The 20392-nt window shown below is 43.9% G+C and overlaps 1 protein-coding gene across 5 annotated transcripts in view; it reads left to right on the top strand.

Annotated features, from left to right (window-relative positions):
- Positions 1 to 20392, top strand: part of FAT3 (FAT atypical cadherin 3) — a 588664-nt gene that overhangs the window by 146935 nt on the left and 421337 nt on the right. For 3 of the 5 annotated variants that reach the window (XM_040426352.1, XM_040426356.1, XM_040426355.1), the window contains exon 1: positions 18188 to 18297. The exons of the other annotated variants lie outside the window; for them this stretch is intronic. In XM_040426352.1, the coding sequence (XP_040282286.1) occupies positions 18275 to 18297 (23 nt within the window). In that variant the 5' untranslated portion in view covers positions 18188 to 18274. Of the gene's footprint in view, positions 1 to 18187; positions 18298 to 20392 lie in introns of those variants that run through there. 5 annotated transcript variants of the gene reach the window in all.

Here is a 20392-nt window from a genome sequence, read left to right as displayed (position 1 = left end):
GTTTTACATTTCTGACTATACGGCCAATATTCATCTACAGTGGCGTGTCCGTTTAATTCACGGGAATGAATACAAGAGCCACGGATGACACCAGTGACGGTACGATTACAGGTGTTGTCCCCCCCCCAGCTTTGCCAGATCCCCAAAATGCCAAAATGGAGGCCTATCTCTGTCTAAGCCAGTCTGAGAACTGTAATGGTCACCATATTGGTTATTAGCCATCTTTTCCAAATATGAAAGCAGAACAAAAGAGGACAATTCAAGGACTGGTATTTTTATATTTATTTTTATTTAAAGGGGAAGCGCCCTTACCATTGTAAAGCACACATTTGCATAGATCTGATCTGAGATACTGGTAGGCAATAAACCAACCATACATTTCGCTGCCGGCCGCTGCGCTTGTTCTGTGCGTTGTGAATTATTGATCTGGGAGTCACAGCCATTAATCCCCGGCCAGCAGCAGTGCCTATTGATTGCCCTTGCTGCTTATTGTGGTCACCCCGTGTATATTAAAGGCCTTGATAAATTGGGTATGGGTAAATCTATGGCAATACATTATTTGATTAGAAGGCAATGAGCGTGAGGAACAATGAGCATATCTAATGATTGTGACCAGGTTTTCCTTTACACACTCGGATCAGGGTAACAGGTAATAATTCCTCGGCTGCACCGCGATTGCTTCGGTCTCCGCTGATTTATTAAAAAGCCAATAGATTTTGTTTAACGATGCCAGACCGGTGAGATTGGGTTTGGTAGATGGAAAACCCAATGCCCTAGAGAGCGGCCTGGTCATGGTTTGCAATAGGAAAGAGCCCCCGTAGATGTGACCCCAGTATAACATAGCCAGTGCTACAAGCAGAAATCTTGTAAAGTTTTCAAATTTAGAAGACATTTTAAATAATAATAATCCTGCCGTATTGATGGTGGACACTTCCTGCTCTGTCTGTCTAGACATTGCAGCAGAGGGGAGTGTGCTTTACGGCAGCTGCAATGCAGGAGACCAAAGCTGACCACCCACTTTAGCTACTCCTCCCGTGCACATGAATGTTTAGCCACGTATGCTTTCATTCTGATCCCTGGGAACAGGGAAGTAGGTCGCTGCTTATCTCCTCTGAGAACAAAAGGATCAGGCATGTTAAAATCCAACAGCCTGATCCTTGTTTCCCTTGGCATCAGTCATTGGGAGATAGTCGGGGCTACCTCATACACATTAGATGGTAGGCCGGTCCTGCAGAAAACGGCAAGTCGGACTGACATTAAAGGGGTTGTCCAGGTTCAGAGCTGAACCCGGACATACCCATAATTTCACCCAGGAAGCCCCCCTGACAAGAGCATCGGAGCATTTCATGGCTAGGGCAGTGCTAAAGCCAGCCCATCGTAGCCGGTGACGTCACCAAACACACTGCTGGGCGGAAGCCTCTGCCCGGCAGTGTGTTATGGTAAATAAAAGAACCCTTGCCCTGGATAGCGCAGGGCAAGGGCTCTTTTATTTACCATAACACACTGCCGGGCAGAGGCTTCCGCCCAGCAGTCTGTTCGGTGACATCAGAGGGCTCACTGCTGGGCGGAAGCCTCCGCTTGGCAGCCCTAAGGAGATCCCGGTTCGTCACCGGAACTCCAGAAAATGCCTTTGCCCTACACAATTCAGCGCAGGGCAAAGGAGAGCATCGGAGAATGAACTACTCCGATGCTCAAGTCAGGGGGGCTGCCTGGGTGAAAATGGGGATATGTCCGGGTTCAGCTCTGAAAACAGCCAGACAGCTCATCCCCTAGGGACCAGGGAGAGGTAGGTGAGGTATGTGTATAGTGTTAGCGCCCTTTTTTACATGCAGATGATTGCACAAATTATTGGGAATGAACAATCGTACAGACACTCATTCCTGATAATTTGTGCATGTCGCAGTCATCCGACAATCGTACAAACGTTTGTTTTTCAGTTGATGGTAACTTTCATACGGCACTAGAAATCCTCGTTTGTCAGAAGCAGATCACTCTGTGTAAACAGGAAATGTGCTGTTGCCAACTATGTAGATTGAATGGGGTATGAATGATCGTAAATATAGATCGTAATCATTCGTCCCTCATTCATTTTGCATAGAGTTATGTTTAAAGGCCCTTTAAATGTAATTGCCTCATAAAAGGACCCTTTCTGTTCTCTTGTTTCTAGACTTCCTGCAGTACAAAACAGCTGGCATTTAATTCCCTACCCCAGGCATCCTCAAACTGCGGCCCTCCAGCTGTTGCAAAACTTCAACTCCCAGCATGCCCGAACAGCCTACAGGTAGCCTACAGCAGGGCACCGTGGGAGTTGTAGTTTTACAACAGCTGGCGGGCTGCAGTTTGAGGATGCCTGCCCTACCCTGTAATAATAATAATGAGATGACTCTGCTGATGTCCCAGTCTGCACAGCAAAGCAGGAAAGTGAGCTAGAGAAAACAGGAAACGTGAGTCAATTATGTGCGCTCCAGTGGCCAATGCCAAAATGGGATGTTTGAGGAGTATTTTTTCGTATGGATTGTCCCTTTAAATTCCTGGATGGCAAATCTGCTTGCTTATTCAGCATTGCGGATCCTGTTCACTATATGACAGATGCCACCAGTGCTCGTCAACCTCCATGGCTTATAAAAGGTTCCATCAGCTTCTGTCATGGTTTCCATTCTTCTGAATGCAGCAATAGTATGCATGCAATGCTGTTTTTCCCATCCGCCCTAGAGTTATCACCCAGCTTTCCTGCAAGTCTGGGTCACAACCAATATAACCAGTTATCCTAGACACCTAAGTGGGGAATTTGTGCAGTTACACAACCTCTATGTCTGTGTATGCCTGGAAAGCTGGGTGGTAACATTTACATTGGGGACCTGAAATTTGGAGAGAAGACTCTCCTACTAAGCCAGTAAGACTAAATGATATAGTGAACAGGTTCATGGCATGCTGGCACATTGCTTCTGCCATTACGGCAGTATCATTATGGACCAGGAGCATCATTTTCGGCGCATGCTGATAACTGTGGTTTTCAGCGGCGGAGTCACTGGCCTAGCCTAAATGCAGGCAAAATGCAGTAATTACCACCTATGTGCCCCAACTCCATATATTTAGGACCTGTCACCATATTAAAAACCCTTTGAGGACCATAAGATTACCGTCATCAATATAAAAATAATTATATTTTTTTCCATTTAAGAATGTATTTGAACAATAAATAAAACCATTTCCACACTTTTGTCATTTTTGGGGGAGGAGCTATGACACGGGACAAATGTTACTATTTAGGTTACTTTTAATGGAAGGCCAAAAGAAGCTACATTTTTTTTTTTTTACGGCAACTAAAGTTCGTACACTTCTGTTGCTGTAACTAAGCCATTTCATGAAATAACTGGCAAAAAGCTAGAACCATTTGTTGATAAGAACTTATATTTTAACTAAAAAAAAAAAGTATTTTAAGTTCTTAATCAGACGATACAGGCAATTAAAAACATGGGACAAATACGTCCCTTGGTCCTCAAAGGGTAAGACACAAGAACAGCTTAAATGGGCTAAATAGTACTACTTCCCTGTGCATGACATTATTTATTGTGTCTGACTGCCCCCTCCCCCATCATTCTTGAGATATGTCCCCCTAAACTTTTGGCTCCTGATATGTAAATTTGTAGTGCTTAGTCGAGGAAGTGGTAAGCACTTTGCTCCTCTGCAAGGGGAGGTTTCTTCCCGTTTCAATGGGGGTAGTGTCAGAGAGGCCTGCTGCAGCCTGATCTTGTGAGATACAGTAAATCCCTCGAGACCACTATGTATGCTAACTTTAGTCAGGACATCTTCTCACTCAGACCGGTATGAGCTGTGACTGCTGCCACTGGGACATCTTCTTTGAAGGTTTTGGTTGAAGTTAGTATACAGCATGGTCTCAGAAGATATCTGCTATATCCTGCAAGATCGCGCTGCAGCAGGCCACTCTGATACTGTCCGTGATGTTTGGACAGAAGAAACCTCCCCTTGTAGAGAACCACAATGGTTACCACCTCTGTGACTAACCACTACAAATTTGCTAATTGAGCACTGAAATTTTAAGAGGGGGGTGGGAGAATTGTAGGTAGATAGGATATACAATGCCATCGTTATTCAGCCCATGTAAACTGTTTACATTTTCCTCATTAATAATAAGTCGTTTATAAAATGTCTTCTATGTGATTGATCATTCAGTCTTTTGGATCAGTTGGAAGGTCTCCTGCTTTAATGTCTGCTCCTCATATTTACTATTGGGCTTGTAAGAAATGTCAGCTGTCTGGTCACATTTGGGCAACTGTTGTTTCAGGACATGTGTTCCCTCCATAAACCCAGCGCCTTGCACATAAACTTGAATGAACGGGCAGCTCCAGCGTCCACCAGCGGGGCAGGAATGTGAAAAATGTGTCTCCCCTGCTGTACACATGGACTTGTGTGTCTAGTAACTGCTGCAGCGCGAGAATGGCGGCCGAGCTGCACAAATTCACAGAAGGCTGTCGCATTTTTCAATGGCGCTTGAAACAGCATATAGATACGCAATCCTATGGCCTTCCATGTGCAATAACTCAGCTGGAGAACATGACCATAAAAAGCAGTGCAGCCATGTTTACCAGCGCCTCATATAGCCAGGGACAATTTAAAGGTAAGGTTACACGGCGACGCACAAAAAGAAAGTTGCAAGACATTGTGTGGCAATGCTGCATGTGACATACTGCAACAGTCGCAAAAAATCCAGACATGTTGGATTTTGTGCCTCCATTGACTTTAATGAAAGCAGCACACAACTCACCTGCGGCACAATTGTAAAATAGTTGCAACTTGCTGTCGCGCAACGCACCTCACCGCGTAGCCGTACACATACTGGTACACTGGGCACTCATTTTAACTACTGGACTTATCTTTAAGCTCATTACCAATATAGACAACTGTGGATTTTACTATTTCCCTCTCTCACTATTGAGGTGCTGTAGGACGGTATTATTTTTACACTTAGTGCACATTGAATGTAATATTAGTAAAACCACTGACATGTAATACTACTATACTGTATATAGTATTATATGGGTACTGTTTGGTAGTACAGTATTATTTAGATACTGTATATAAGTTATTATTTAGGCATTGTATGGCAGTTTTATTTTTTACATTAAATGGCGGTTTCATTTGGGCTGTGAATGACACTAATGTACAGGAAATATATAGGACTACTTTGCGGAAAATATATAGCTATGTTATATGGACACAAGGTGGTAGATATTGTATATAAGTTATTATTTAGACATTGTATGACAGAATTATTTTATTTAGGCTGTGAATGTCACTAATGTGTGGGAAATACATAGCAGCGTTATATAGGCAGTATACGGTAGTATTACTTAGATTTAGGTTATTAGTTAGACATTGTACGGCGACATTACTTTGAGCCCTGTATGGCAGTTTAGGCAGTGAATTGCACTACTCTGCGGAAAATATATAGCAGAGTTATATGGACTTTATATGTACAAATAGACAGCACTCCAAAGTTGAAGGTAATTTCAGGCAAAGTTTCGGGCTATATGTAGCCCTTCATCAGGCCCGGTATGAGGAGCATAAGCGTGGAAGGCGGGATGAGAGTTAAATGGACTCTACATGGTAGATATTGTATATAAGTTGTTATTTAGACACTGTAAGGCAGTATTATTTCAGCATTGAATGGCAGGATTGACCCCTAATAGGTAGCACAGTGCATGTAACCCTCACAGTAAAAAAAATAAATAAATGGCAACTGAGACTCCTATAGGACTTTTTACTTTCGTCATTCTAAGGCGTAAGGGGAGTGTTTGGGAGAAGGTAAGGGTCTTAGCTGGGCAGAGGGTATACCCACCTCACCATGTTGAATTTTCAACATGCCACAATGCATGGCGGTCATAAACTGAGACCATAACCTGTGCAAAAATATATCAGTTAGGCCTGTTTCACACAAGGGTACACTGGAGTATTTTAGGGTCCATCTTAGTTCCATCGAACTTCAGGATTAGGACATGCCCATGATTTTCCATACGTTACAACTATTGGTAGCGCTCTCTTGATTCCTTTGACCCGTATACATAAATGCTGTAGGTCAGACGCAAATCAAAGCAAACAAACCTCCACTGAGGCAGCCGTGAGCAGGAGCCCCTGAGAGCTGCCTTCAGAGTGATTTATATCTGACATTATCCCAGTGTCCCCAGATAATCCAACGCTACGTAGATAATTGCATTATGTTCTCATTTCCCATGTTATCCTTACCGCAAGAGTTTGCAAGTTCACATCACCCAGGACCTCTGGCACTACAGGTGCCAGCAGGCCCTAGAGAAGGAGTAGCCCTGGATTCTTACATACACAAGCCATATGGTATATCTGGGTCAAATATGCCATATAGTGAGTGGCTGTGTATATTGGCAAATGCCAATATGGCCATACACATTAGATAGCTGGTGGCTCGTATGCTCACTATTCCTCCCAATCCTTCCCCCATACACATACAGAATGCTCGTATGCTCACTATTTCTCCCAATCCTCCCCCCATACACATACAGAATGCTCGTATGCTCACTATTCCTCCTAATCCTTCCCCCATACACATACAGAATGCTCGTATGCTCACTATTCCTCCCAATCCTTCCCCCATACACATACAGAATGCTTGTATGCTCACTATTCCTCCCAATCCTCCCCCCATACACATACAGAATGCTCGTATGCTCACTATTCCTCCCAATCCTCCCCCCATACACATACAGAATGCTCGTATGCTCACTATTCCTCCCAATCCTCCCCCCATACACATACAGAATGCTCGTATGCTCACTATTCCTCCCAATCCTCCCCCCATACACATACAGAATGCTCGTATGCTCACTATTCCTCCCAATCCTTCCCCCATACACATACAGAATGCTCGTATGCTCACTATTCCTCCCAATCCTCCCCCCATACACATACAGAATGCTCGTATGCTCACTATTCCTGCCAATCCTTCCCCCATACACATACAGAATGCTCGTATGCTCACTATTCCTCCCAATTCTCCCCTCATACACATGTAGAATGCTCGTATGCTCACTATTCCTCCCAATCCTCCCCCCATACACATACAGAATGCTCGTATGCTCACTATTCCTCCCAATCCTTCCCCCATACACATACAGAATGCTCGTATGCTCATTATTCCTCCCAATCCTTCCCCCATACACATACAGAATGCTCGTATGCTCACTATTCCTCCCAATCCTCCCCCCATACACATACAGAATGCTCGTATGCTCACTATTCCTCCCAATCCTCCCCCGATACACATACAGAATGCTCATATGCTCACTATTTCTCCCAATCCTCCCCTCATACACATATAGAATGCTTGTATGCTCACTATTCCTCCCAATCCTTCCCCCATACACATACAGAATGCTCGTATGCTCACTATTCCTCCCAATCCTTCCCCCATACACATACAGAATGCTCGTATGCTCACTATTCCTGCCAATCCTTCCCCCATACACATACAGAATGCTCGTATGCTCACTATTCCTCCTAATCCTTCCCCCATACACATACAGAATGCTCGTATGCTCAATATTCCTCCCAATCCTTCCCCCATACACATACAGAATGCTTGCATGCTCACTATTCCTCCCAATCCTTCCCCCATACACATACAGAATGCTCGTATGCTCACTATTCCTCCAATCCCTCCCCATACACATACAGAATGCTCGTATGCTCACTATTCCTCCCAATCCTACCCCCATACACATACAGAATGCTTGTATGCTCACTATTCCTCCCAATCCTTCCCCCATACACATACAGAATGCTCGTATGCTCACTATTCCTCCAAATTCTTCCCCCATACACATACAGAATGCTCGTATGCTCACTATTCCTGCCTATACTTCCATCATACACATACAGAATGCTTGTATGCTCACTATTCCTCCCAATCCTACCCCCATACACATACAGAATGCTCATATGCTCACTATTCCTCCCAATCCTTCCCCCATACACATACAGAATGCTCTTATGCTCACTATTCCTCCAAATTCTTCCCCCATACACATACAGAATGCTCGTATGCTCACTATTCCTCCCAATCCTTCCCCCATACACATACAGAATGCTCGTATGCTCACTATTCCTCCCAATCCTTCCCCCATACACATACAGAATGCTCGTATGCTCACTATTCCTTCCAATCCTTCCCCCATACACATACAGAATGCTCGTATGCTCATTATTCCTCCAATCCCTCCCCCATACACATACAGAATGCTCGTATGCTCACTATTCCTCCCAATCCTTCCCCCATACACATACAGAATGCTCGTATGCTCACTATCCCTCCCAATCCTACTCCCATACACATACAGAATGCTCGTATGCTCACTATTCCTCACAATCCTTCCCCCATACACATACAGAATGCTCGTATGCTCACTATTCCTCACAATTCTTCCCCCATACACATACAGAATGCTTGTATGCTCACTATTCCTGCCAATCCTTCCCCCATACACATACAGAATGCTCGTATGCTCACTATTCCTCCCAATTCTTCCCCCATACACATACAGAATGCTCGTATGCTCACTATTCCTCCCAATCCTTCCCCCATACACATACAGAATGCTGGCATACTCACTATTCCTCCCAATCCTTCCCCCATACACAAACAGAATGCTCGTATGCTCACAATTCCTCCTAATCCTTCCCCCATACACATACAGAATGCTCGTATGCTCAATATTCCTCCCAATCCTTCCCCTATACACATACAGAATGCTCGTATGCTCACTATTCCTCCCAATCCTTCCCCCATACACATACAGAATGCTCGTATGCTCACTATTCCTCCTAATCCTTCCCCCATACACATACAGAATGCTCGTATGCTCACTATTCCTCCAATCCCTCCCCATACACATTTAGAATGCTCGTATGCTCAATATTCCTCCCAATCCTTCCCCATACACATACAGAATGCTCGTATGCTCACTATTCCTCCCAATCCTTACCCCATACACATACAGAATGCTCGTATGCTCACTATTCCTCCCAATCCTACTCCCATACACATACAGAATGCTCGTATGCTCACTATTCCTCCCACTCCTACCCCCATACACATACAGAATGCTTGTATGCTCACTATTCCTCCCAATCCTTCCCCCATACACATACAGAATGCTCATATGCTCACTATTCCTGCCTATACTTCCATCATACACATACAGAATGCTTGTATGCTCATTATTCCTCCCAATCCTACCCCCATACACATACAGGGAGTGCAGAATTATTAGGCAAGTTGCATTTTTGAGGATTAATTTTATTATTGAACAACAACCATGTTCTCAATGAACCCCAAAAACTCATTAATATCAAAGCTGAATATTTTTGGAAGTAGTTTTTAGTTTGTTTTTAGTTTTAGCTATTTTAGGGGGATATCTGTGTGTGCAGGTGACTATTACTGTGCATAATTATTAGGCAACTTAACAAAAAACTAATATATACCCATTTCAATTATTTATTTTTACCAGTGAAACCAATATAAGATCTCAACATTCACAAATATACATTTCTGATATTCAAAAACAAAACAAAAACAAATCAGTGACCAATATAGCCACCTTTCTTTGCAAGGACACTCAAAAGCCTGCCATCCATGGATTCTGTCAGTGTTTTGATCTGTTCACCATCAACATTGCGTGCAGCAGCAACCACAGCCTCCCAGACACTGTTCAGAGAGGTGTACTGTTTTCCCTCCTTGTAAATCTCACATTTGATGATGGACCACAGGTTCTCAATGGGGTTCAGATCAGGTGAACAAGGAGGCCATGTCATTAGATTTTCTTCTTTTATACCCTTTCTTGCCAGCCACGCTGTGGAGTACTTGGACGCGTGTGATGGAGCATTGTCCTGCATGAAAATCATGTTTTTCTTGAAGGATGCAGACTTCTTCCTGTACCACTGCTTGAAGAAGGTGTCTTCCAGAAACTGGCAGTAGGACTGGGAGTTGAGCTTGACTCCATCCTCAACCCGAAAAGGCCCCACAAGCTCATCTTTGATGATACCAGCCCAAACCAGTACTCCACCTCCACCTTGCTGGCGTCTGAGTCGGACTGGAGCTCTCTGCCCTTTACCAATCCAGCCACGGGCCCATCCATCTGGCCCATCAAGACTCACTCTCATTTCATCAGTCCATAAAACCTTAGAAAAATCAGTCTTGAGATATTTCTTGGCCCAGTCTTGACGTTTCAGCGTGTGTGTCTTGTTCAGTGGTGGTCGTCTTTCAGCCTTTCTTACCTTGGCCATGTCTCTGAGTATTGCACACCTTGTGCTTTTGGGCACTCCAGTGATGTTGCAGCTCTGAAATATGGCCAAACTGGTGGCAAGTGGCATCTTGGCAGCTGCACGCTTGACTTTTCTCAGTTCATGGGCAGTTATTTTGCGCCTTGGTTTTTCCACACGCTTCTTGCGACCCAGTTGACTATTTTGAATGAAACGCTTGATTGTTCGATGAGCACGCTTCAGAAGCTTTGCAATTTTAAGAGTGCTGCATCCCTCTGCAAGATATCTCACTATTTTTGACTTTTCTGAGCCTGTCAAGTCCTTCTTTTGACCCATTTTGCCAAAGGAAAGGAAGTGCCCTAATAATTATGCACACCTGATATAGGGTGTTGATGTCATTAGACCACACCCCTTCTCATTACAGAGATGCACATCACCTAATATGCTTAATTGGTAGTAGGCTTTCGAGCCTATACAGCTTGGAGTAAGACAACATGCATAAAGAGGATGATGTGGTCAAAATACTCATTTGCCTAATAATTCTGCACTCCCTGTACAGAATGCTCATATGCTCACTATTCCTCCCAATCCTTCCCCCATACACATACAGAATGCTCTTATGCTCACTATTCCTCCAAATTCTTCCCCCATACACATACAGAATGCTCGTATGCTCACTATTCCTCCCAATCCTTCCACCATACACATACAGAATGCTCGTATGCTCACTATTCCACCCAATCCTTCCCCCATACACATACAGAATGCTCGTATGCTCACTATTCCTTCCAATCCTTCCCCCATACACATACAGAATGCTCGTATGCTCATTATTCCTCCAATCCCTCCCCCATACACATTTAGAATGCTCGTATGCTCACTATTCCTCCCAATCCTTACACCATACACATACAGAATGCTCGTATGCTCACTATTCCTCCCAATCCTACTCCCATACACATACAGAATGCTTGTATGCTCACTATTCCTCCCAATCCTTCCCCCATACACATACAGAATGCTTGTATGCTCACTATCCCTCCCAATCCTACTCCCATACACATACAGAATGCTCGTATGCTCACTATTCCTCACAATCCTTCCCCCATACACATACAGAATGCTCGTATGCTCACTATTCCTCACAATTCTTCCCCCATACACATACAGAATGCTCGTATGCTCACTATTCCTCCCAATTCTTCCCCCATACACATACAGAATGCTCGTATGCTCACTATTCCTCCCAATTCTTCACCCATACACATACAGAATGCTCGTATGCTCACTATTCCTCCCAATCCTTCCCCCATACACATACAGAATGCTGGTATGCTCACTATTCCTCCCAATCCTTCCCCCATACACATACAGAATGCTCGTATGCTCACTATTCCTCCCAATACTCCCCCCATACACATACAGAATGCTCGTATGCTCACTATTCCTGCCAATCCTTCCCCCATACACATACAGAATGCTCGTATGCTCACTATTCCTCCCAATCCTCCCCTCATACACATATAGAATGCTCGTATGCTCACTATTCCTCCCAATCCTCCCCCATACACATACAGAATGCTCGTATGCTCACTATTCCTCCCAATCCTTCCCCCATACACATACAGAATGCTCGTATGCTCACTATTCCTCCCAATCCTTCCCCCATACACATACAGAATGCTCGTATGCTCACTATTCCTCCCAATCCTTCCCCCATACACATATAGAATGCTCGTATGCTCACTATTCCTCCCAATCCTCCCCCTATACACATACAGAATGCTCGTATGCTCACTATTCCTCCCAATCCTCCCCCCATACACATACAGAATGCTCATATGCTCACTATTCCTCCCAAACCTCCCCTCATACACATATAGAATGCTCGTATGCTCACTATTCCTCCCAATCCTTCCCCCATACACATACAGAATGCTCGTATGCTCACTATTCCTCCCAATCCTTCCCCCATACACATACAGAATGCTCGTATGCTCACTATTCCTGCCAATCCTTCCCCCATACACATACAGAATGCTCGTATGCTCACTATTCCTCCTAATCCTTCCCCCATACACATACAGAATGCTCGTATGCTCAATATTCCTCCCAATCCTTCCCCCATACACATACAGAATGCTTGTATGCTCACTATTCCTCCCAATCCTTCCCCCATACACATACAGAATGCTCGTATGCTCACTATTCCTCCAAATTCTTCACCCATACACATACAGAATGCTCGTATGCTCACTATTCCTGCCTATACTTCCATCATACACATACAGAATGCTTGTATGCTCACTATTCCTCCCAATCCTACCCCCATACACATACAGAATGCTCATATGCTCACTATTCCTCCCAATCCTTCCCCCATACACATACAGAATGCTCTTATGATCACTATTCCTCCAAATTCTTCCCCCATACACATACAGAATGCTCGTATGCTCACTATTCCTCCCAATCCTTCCCCCATACACATACAGAATGCTCGTATGCTCACTATTCCTCCCAATCCTTCCCCCATACACATACAGAATGCTCGTATGCTCACTATTCCTTCCAATCCTTCCCCCATACACATACAGAATGCTCGTATGCTCATTATTCCTCCAATCCCTCTCCCGTACACATACAGAATGCTCGTATGCTCACTATTCCTCCCAATCCTTCCCCCATACACATACAGAATGCTTGTATGCTCACTATCCCTCCCAATCCTACTCCCATACACATACAGAATGCTCGTATGCTCACTATTCCTCACAATCCTTCCCCCATACACATACAGAGTGCTCGTATGCTCACTATTCCTCACAATTCTTCCCCCATACACATACAGAATGCTCGTATGCTCACTATTCCTCCCAATTCTTCCCCCATACACATACAGAATGCTCGTATGCTCACTATTCCTCCCAATCCTTCCCCCATACACATACAGAATGCTGGCATACTCACTATTCCTCCCAATCCTTCCCCCATACACATACAGAATGCTCGTATGCTCACTATACCTCCTAATCCTTCCCCCATACACATACAGAATGCTCGTATGCTCAATATTTCTCCCAATCCTTCCCCTATACACATACAGAATGCTCGTATGCTCAATATTCCTCCCAATCCTTCCCCCATACACATACAGAATGCTCGTATGCTCACTATTCCTCCTAATCCTTCCCCCTTACACATACAGAATGCTCGTATGCTCACTATTCCTCCAATCCCTCCCCATACACATTTAGAATGCTCGTATGCTCAATATTCCTCCCAATCCTTCCCCCATACACATACAGAATGCTCGTATGCTCACTATTCCTCCCAATCCTTACCCCATACACATACAGAATGCTCGTATGCTCACTATTCCTCCCAATCCTACTCCCATACACATACAGAATGCTCGTATGCTCACTATTCCTCCCACTCCTACCCCCATACACATACAGAATGCTTGTATGCTCACTATTCCTCCCAATCCTTCCCCCATACACATACAGAATGCTCGTATGCTCACTATTCCTGCCTATACTTCCATCATACACATACAGAATGCTTGTATGCTCACTATTCCTCCCAATCCTACCCCCATACACATACAGAATGCTCATATGCTCACTACTTCTCCCAATCCTTCCCCCATACACATACAGAATGCTCTTATGCTCACTATTCCTCCAAATTCTTCCCCCATACACATACAGAATGCTCGTATGCTCACTATTCCTCCCAATTCTTCCCCCATACACATACAGAATGCTCGTATGCTCACTATTCCTCCCAATTCTTCCCCCATACACATACAGAATGCTCGTATGCTCACTATTCCTCCCAATTCTTCCCCCATACACATACAGAATGCTCGTATGCTCACTATTGCTCCCAATCCTTCCCCAATACACATACAGAATGCTGGTATGCTCACTATTCCTCCCAATCCTTCCCTCATACAGATACAGAATGCTCGTATGCTCACTATTCCTCCCAATCCTTCCCCCATACACATACAAAATGCTCGTATGCTCACTATTCCTCCCAATCCTCCCCCCATACACATACAGAATGCTGGTATGCTCACTATTCCTCCCAATCCTTGCCCCATACACATACAGAATGCTCGTATGCTCACTATTCCTTCCAATCCTTCCCCCATACACATACAGAATGCTCGTATGCTCATTTTTCCTCCAATCCCTCCCCCATACACATACAGAATGCTCGTATGCTCACTATTCCTCCCAATCCTTCCCCCATACACATACAGAATGCTTGTATGCTCACTATCCCTCCCAATCCTACTCCCATACACATACAGAATGCTCGTATGCTCACTATTCCTCACAATCCTTCCCCCATACACATACAGAGTGCTCGTATGCTCACTATTCCTCACAATTCTTCCCCCATACACATACAGAATGCTCGTATGCTCACTATTCCTCCCAATTCTTCCCCCATACACATACAGAATGCTCGTATGCTCACTATTCCTCCCAATCCTTCCCCCATACACATACAGAATGCTGGCATACTCACTATTCCTCCCAATCCTTCCCCCATACACATACAGAATGCTCGTATGCTCACTATACCTCCTAATCCTTCCCCCATACACATACAGAATGCTCGTATGCTCAATATTTCTCCCAATCCTTCCCCTATACACATACAGAATGCTCGTATGCTCAATATTCCTCCCAATCCTTCCCCCATACACATACAGAATGCTCGTATGCTCACTATTCCTCCTAATCCTTCCCCCTTACACATACAGAATGCTCGTATGCTCACTATTCCTCCAATCCCCCCCCCATACACATTTAGAATGCTCGTATGCTCAATATTCCTCCCAATCCTTCCCCCATACACATACAGAATGCTCGTATGCTCACTATTCCTCCCAATCCTTACCCCATACACATACAGAATGCTCGTATGCTCACTATTCCTCCCAATCCTACTCCCATACACATACAGAATGCTCGTATGCTCACTATTCCTCCCACTCCTTCCCCCATACACATACAGAATGCTTGTATGCTCACTATTCCTCCCAATCCTTCCCCCATACACATACAGAATGCTCGTATGCTCACTATTCCTGCCTATACTTCCATCATACACATACAGAATGCTTGTATGCTCACTATTCCTCCCAATCCTACCCCCATACACATACAGAATGCTCATATGCTCACTATTCCTCCCAATCCTTCCCCCATACACATACAGAATGCTCTTATGCTCACTATTCCTCCAAATTCTTCCCCCATACACATACAGAATGCTCGTATGCTCACTATATCTCCCAATCCTTCCCCAATACACATACAGAATGCTTGTATGCTCAATATCCCTCCCAATCCTACTCCCATACACATACAGAATGCTCGTATGCTCACTATTCCTCACAATCCTTCCCCCATACACATACAGAATGCTCGTATGCTCACTATTCCTCCCAATTCTTCCCCCATACACATACAGAATGCTCGTATGCTCACTATTCCTCCCAATTCTTCCCCCATACACATACAGAATGCTCGTATGCTCACTATTGCTCCCAATCCTTCCCCCATACACATACAGAATGCTGGTATGCTCACTATTCCTCCCAATCCTTCCCTCATACAGATACAGAATGCTCGTATGCTCACTATTCCTCCCAATCCTTCCCCCATACACATACAAAATGCTCGTATGCTCACTATTCCTCCCAATCCTCCCCCCATACACATACAGAATGCTGGTATGCTCACTATTCCTCCCAATCCTTGCCCCATACACATACAGAATGCTGGTATGCTCAGTATTCCTCCCAATCCTTCCCCCATACACATACAGAATGCTTGTATGCTCACTATTACTCCCAATCCTCCCCCCATACACATACAGAATGCTTGTATGCTCACTATTCCTCCCAATCCTTCCCCCATATACATACAGAATGCTCGTATGCTCACTATTCCTCCCAATCCTTCCCCCATACACATACAGAATGCTGGCATACTCACTATTCCTCCCAATCTTTGCCCCATACACATACAGAATGCTGGTATGCTCACTATTCCTCCAAATCCTTCCCCCATACACATACAGAATGCTCGTATGCTCACTATTCCTCCCAATCCTTCCCCCATACACATACAGAATGCTTGTATGCTCACTATTCCTCCCAATCCTCCCCCCATACACATGCAGAATGCTCGTATGCTCACTATTCCTCCCAATCCTTCCCTCATACAGATACTGAATGCTCGTATGCTCACTATTCCTCCCAATCCTTCCCCCATACACATGCAGAATGCTCGTATGCTCACTATTCCTCCCAATCCTTCCCCCATACACATACAGAATGCTGGTATGCTCACTATTCCTCCCAATCCTTACCCCATACACATACAGAATGCTCGTATGCTCACTATTCCTCCCAATCCTTCCACCATATACATACAGAATGCTCGTATGCTTACTATTCCTCCCAATCCTTCCCTCATACACATAAAGAATGCTTGTATGCTCACTATTCCTCCTAATCCTTCCCCAATACACATACAGAATGCTCGTATGCTCACTATTCCTCCAAATCCTTCCCCAATACACATACAGAATGCTCGTATGCTCACTATTCCTCCAAATCCTTCCCCCCTACACATACAGAATGCTCGTATGAATAAACCCTAACAATATCTAAGTTTTTTTAACCGTAGGAACTTCCTAGTTAGTTCTGTCCGCTTAGACTTCTGATGGATGTTTTGGACTTTCTGGTTTATCAGGTTTCGGATAAAGGGAATTTTAGTGTGCACGCACAGATATGTTTACTAGTAGGGTATGCACGGTTCAAAATACTACTATATGTCGGAAAAAGGTGGAATCCATGGCGGAAATCTGAGGCTGACCCTTGGACTTCTGCAGTGGATATGTCGCTTGTCATGACGTGGATCCTCCTGCGGTTACCCGGATGTGGATCCACCTCGAGAAGGGACATGTACCTTCTTGACATGGATTTTAAATCTGCATGTCCATATGAACGGCAGTGCAGATTGGAAGCAACGGGATGTGGATTTCAGACAAAATCTGCATGAAATAGAAGCAGTGTGAACATACCCTTATACCGCCATGTTTTACACGTTCCGCTCGAATAGCTTTTACTTAGGGTGTCTGACTTAGGGAGTCACCAGCATGGACATTATCTGCTCCACGTCTCCGAGCCAATGCCAGGATTGATCAGGCGGCTATTTTTATTTAAAGGGTTAAACTTCACCGATGAGATATTTGCGCAGGACCCTATTTTCGCCAGCGGTCGAGCTTGCTAGTTCCACAGCAGTCCGAAGGCATCAGATTTCTCTAAATGGACCACTTAGATATTAGGAAGAATTCAAGCAGATTTCTAAGGAGTAAGTGGCGGGGACGTTGGCTTAATCCTCTACCCCCTTTCTATAGGGCACAGTCCAGAAAGCAGCTGCCTATGAGTGGAGAAAGCCCTGGCTGTTTTGACAGCATTGTTCCAAAGCTCATTCCATATGTATGTCACATCACAGCACTACCCTCTTCCTTCTCCTCCTCCTCCACCACTAGCTCCCATCCCCCCCCCCCCCCCCTCGCTCCCGGATTTTCTTCCCCCATCTCCAAGTCACATTTTTTTTCTTCATTACCACACCGAGGAAGGTGATGGGAACTTTTTCAAACTGCAGATTTCTCAGGACAAGTTGAGTCTTCTGCAGGGAAACCCTTCTGCCTACTGGATAGACTTGATTTTTTTAAATTTTTTACTACTTCCTCTAGTAAAGTGTGCAGACTGGGATTTTTTTTTTTTCCCTGGTAACCTTGGAAGCATCTATCGTCTTGAGGAGTGCCGGAGAATGGAGGAGGCAGGTTGCACTTGTTCTTCAGAGCTGTTTTGGGGAAGAGCACTGAGGTCCATATAGGACAAGTCCAAGATTGGGAACAGTTTATGAAGCTGCACTCACGTGAGAGGTAAGGAGAGCCCACCGTTCTGTGTGCCACGCTGCTCTGGATTTCATAGGGTGGGGAGGAATAAATATATATGGGTTACAATATAGCGGAGTGAGCGGTACACTCCTAACAGCGATGCAAATGGGACAGGCAACTTCACACTAGTTAATGGGAAATATAGATTAGTTATATATTACATTTTTTTTATTTTTAGAATTTTCACTTTATTTTCATTTTTAACTTTTATTGCATTTGTAATAGTTTTTGTTTCTTATTGAATTTTTATTATTTTTCTTAATTATTTTTACTCAGTAGCATTAGTGAGAGGATGGTCATCAGGACGCATATAGAACATAAGGCAATAATTATACGCTGTATTGTATATGGTGTGTTTTGTTATTTTTTAGTTATTATGAGTAATTCATTTTAATGTATTTATATTTTTGTAGAATTAGTAGAAGAGTGGATCTGACTATGGACAGGTTGCAGATAGATAGATAGATAGATAGATGAGTACAGTGGTCCATCCATATTCTATCTATCTATCTATCTATCTATCTATCTATCTATCTATCTATTGAATATCTATGTATCTATCTATTGTATATCTATCTATCTATCTATCTATCTATCTCTCTATTGTATATATATGTATCTATCTCCTATCTATTTATCTATCTATCTATCTATCTATCTATCTATCTATCTATCTCATATCTATCTATCTATTGTATATCTATCTATCTATCTATCTATCTATCTATCTATCTATCTATCTATCTATCTATCTGTCTCATATCTATCCACGACTACACAACTACAACTAAGTATATAATATACATATGTATATGCTTGTATACCGGTGTAGCTGGGCTTATTGCATGTAATAACTCAGATATCCCCTTTACACCCAGTTGGAGTAAAACTGATAATGGTGTCCTGAAGCAGAGCTTTACCCCAACTAACTAATTGCTGGGGAACCGCTTGCACAGCACCCGCTGAAATCAATTGGCATCCATTTCAATGAACTAGCAATCCTCCAGGGCCAGGAGCTCTGACAAATGCAGTGTGGGGGGATGGGGGGGGGGTGACACTTATGGCAGGAGATCTGTCGTCGTAGATAGCCAAGACTACATTGTAATAACATGACTATTCTGCCAAATGACTATATATATTATTATTAATTATTATTATTATGTTTTACACAAGCAAATACCAATCCTTGACCCTTGTTCCCGACAAGTAATACAGTGTATACTGTATATATACAGTGCTGGAGTATACTTCTATACATATACTTCTATAATACCAGAATGACTCAAAGATGGGATAGGTACTGTATAGTAATGGTAGTGTGAACCTATCCTAGCATGCGCTATATGGAGCAAGATGGCTGCCTACCCCACCGCCAGCCCACTGACGGGTTCCCACAGGAGCCCCCAGAAGCCGTCATACCTCTGCTGTAATACCGCTACCATTGCAGGCTATACATTTAGCTTATTTTTGGACGGCTCTCCCCAGGCGGCCGTGTCTCATTGACCTAATCTCCATAGCAAGTATCTCATTATATAGAGAAGACAAGTGCAGATGTCTCAATCTCTGTGGGCAGCCATCAGGAGCTGTGCACAACATGAAGACCTGTACATTTGCATATTGCAATATGTCATGGGCCCTGCCTGTCTGTATAGAGAGGGATTCCACCCACCATGTGCCCTTTGCTATCTTATATGGTAGAGGCACCCTAAGGCCTGGGTGTCAGTGCTGCCTCTGCACCCCCTATAAGCTACACCCTGCTGTATTCACAGCATATAGCATTTGGAGGTAGATTTATTAAAACTGGTGTAAAGTAGAACTGGCTTAGTTGCCCATAACAACCAATCAGATTCCACCTTTCATTTTTCACAGCTCTTTTGGAAAATGAAAGGTGTAATCTGATTGGTTGCTATAGGGAACTAAGCCAGTTTTCCTTTACACCTGTTGATAAATCTTCCCCACATTTCCCTATTGATAGCATGTATGACACATGCGCCATATTTTACTTTTTTTTTTCAACTAGGCAACCATTTTGTGGGATATATGCAGTCTGTCATTTCAGTAACATCAGTAAGACGCTTTA

This window comes from Bufo bufo, chromosome 3, assembly GCF_905171765.1.
Source record: "Bufo bufo chromosome 3, aBufBuf1.1, whole genome shotgun sequence".
NCBI lineage: Eukaryota > Metazoa > Chordata > Amphibia > Anura > Bufonidae > Bufo > Bufo bufo.
The sequence above is the reverse complement of the archived record's forward strand: the minus strand, read 5'-3'. Positions and strand labels throughout refer to the sequence as shown.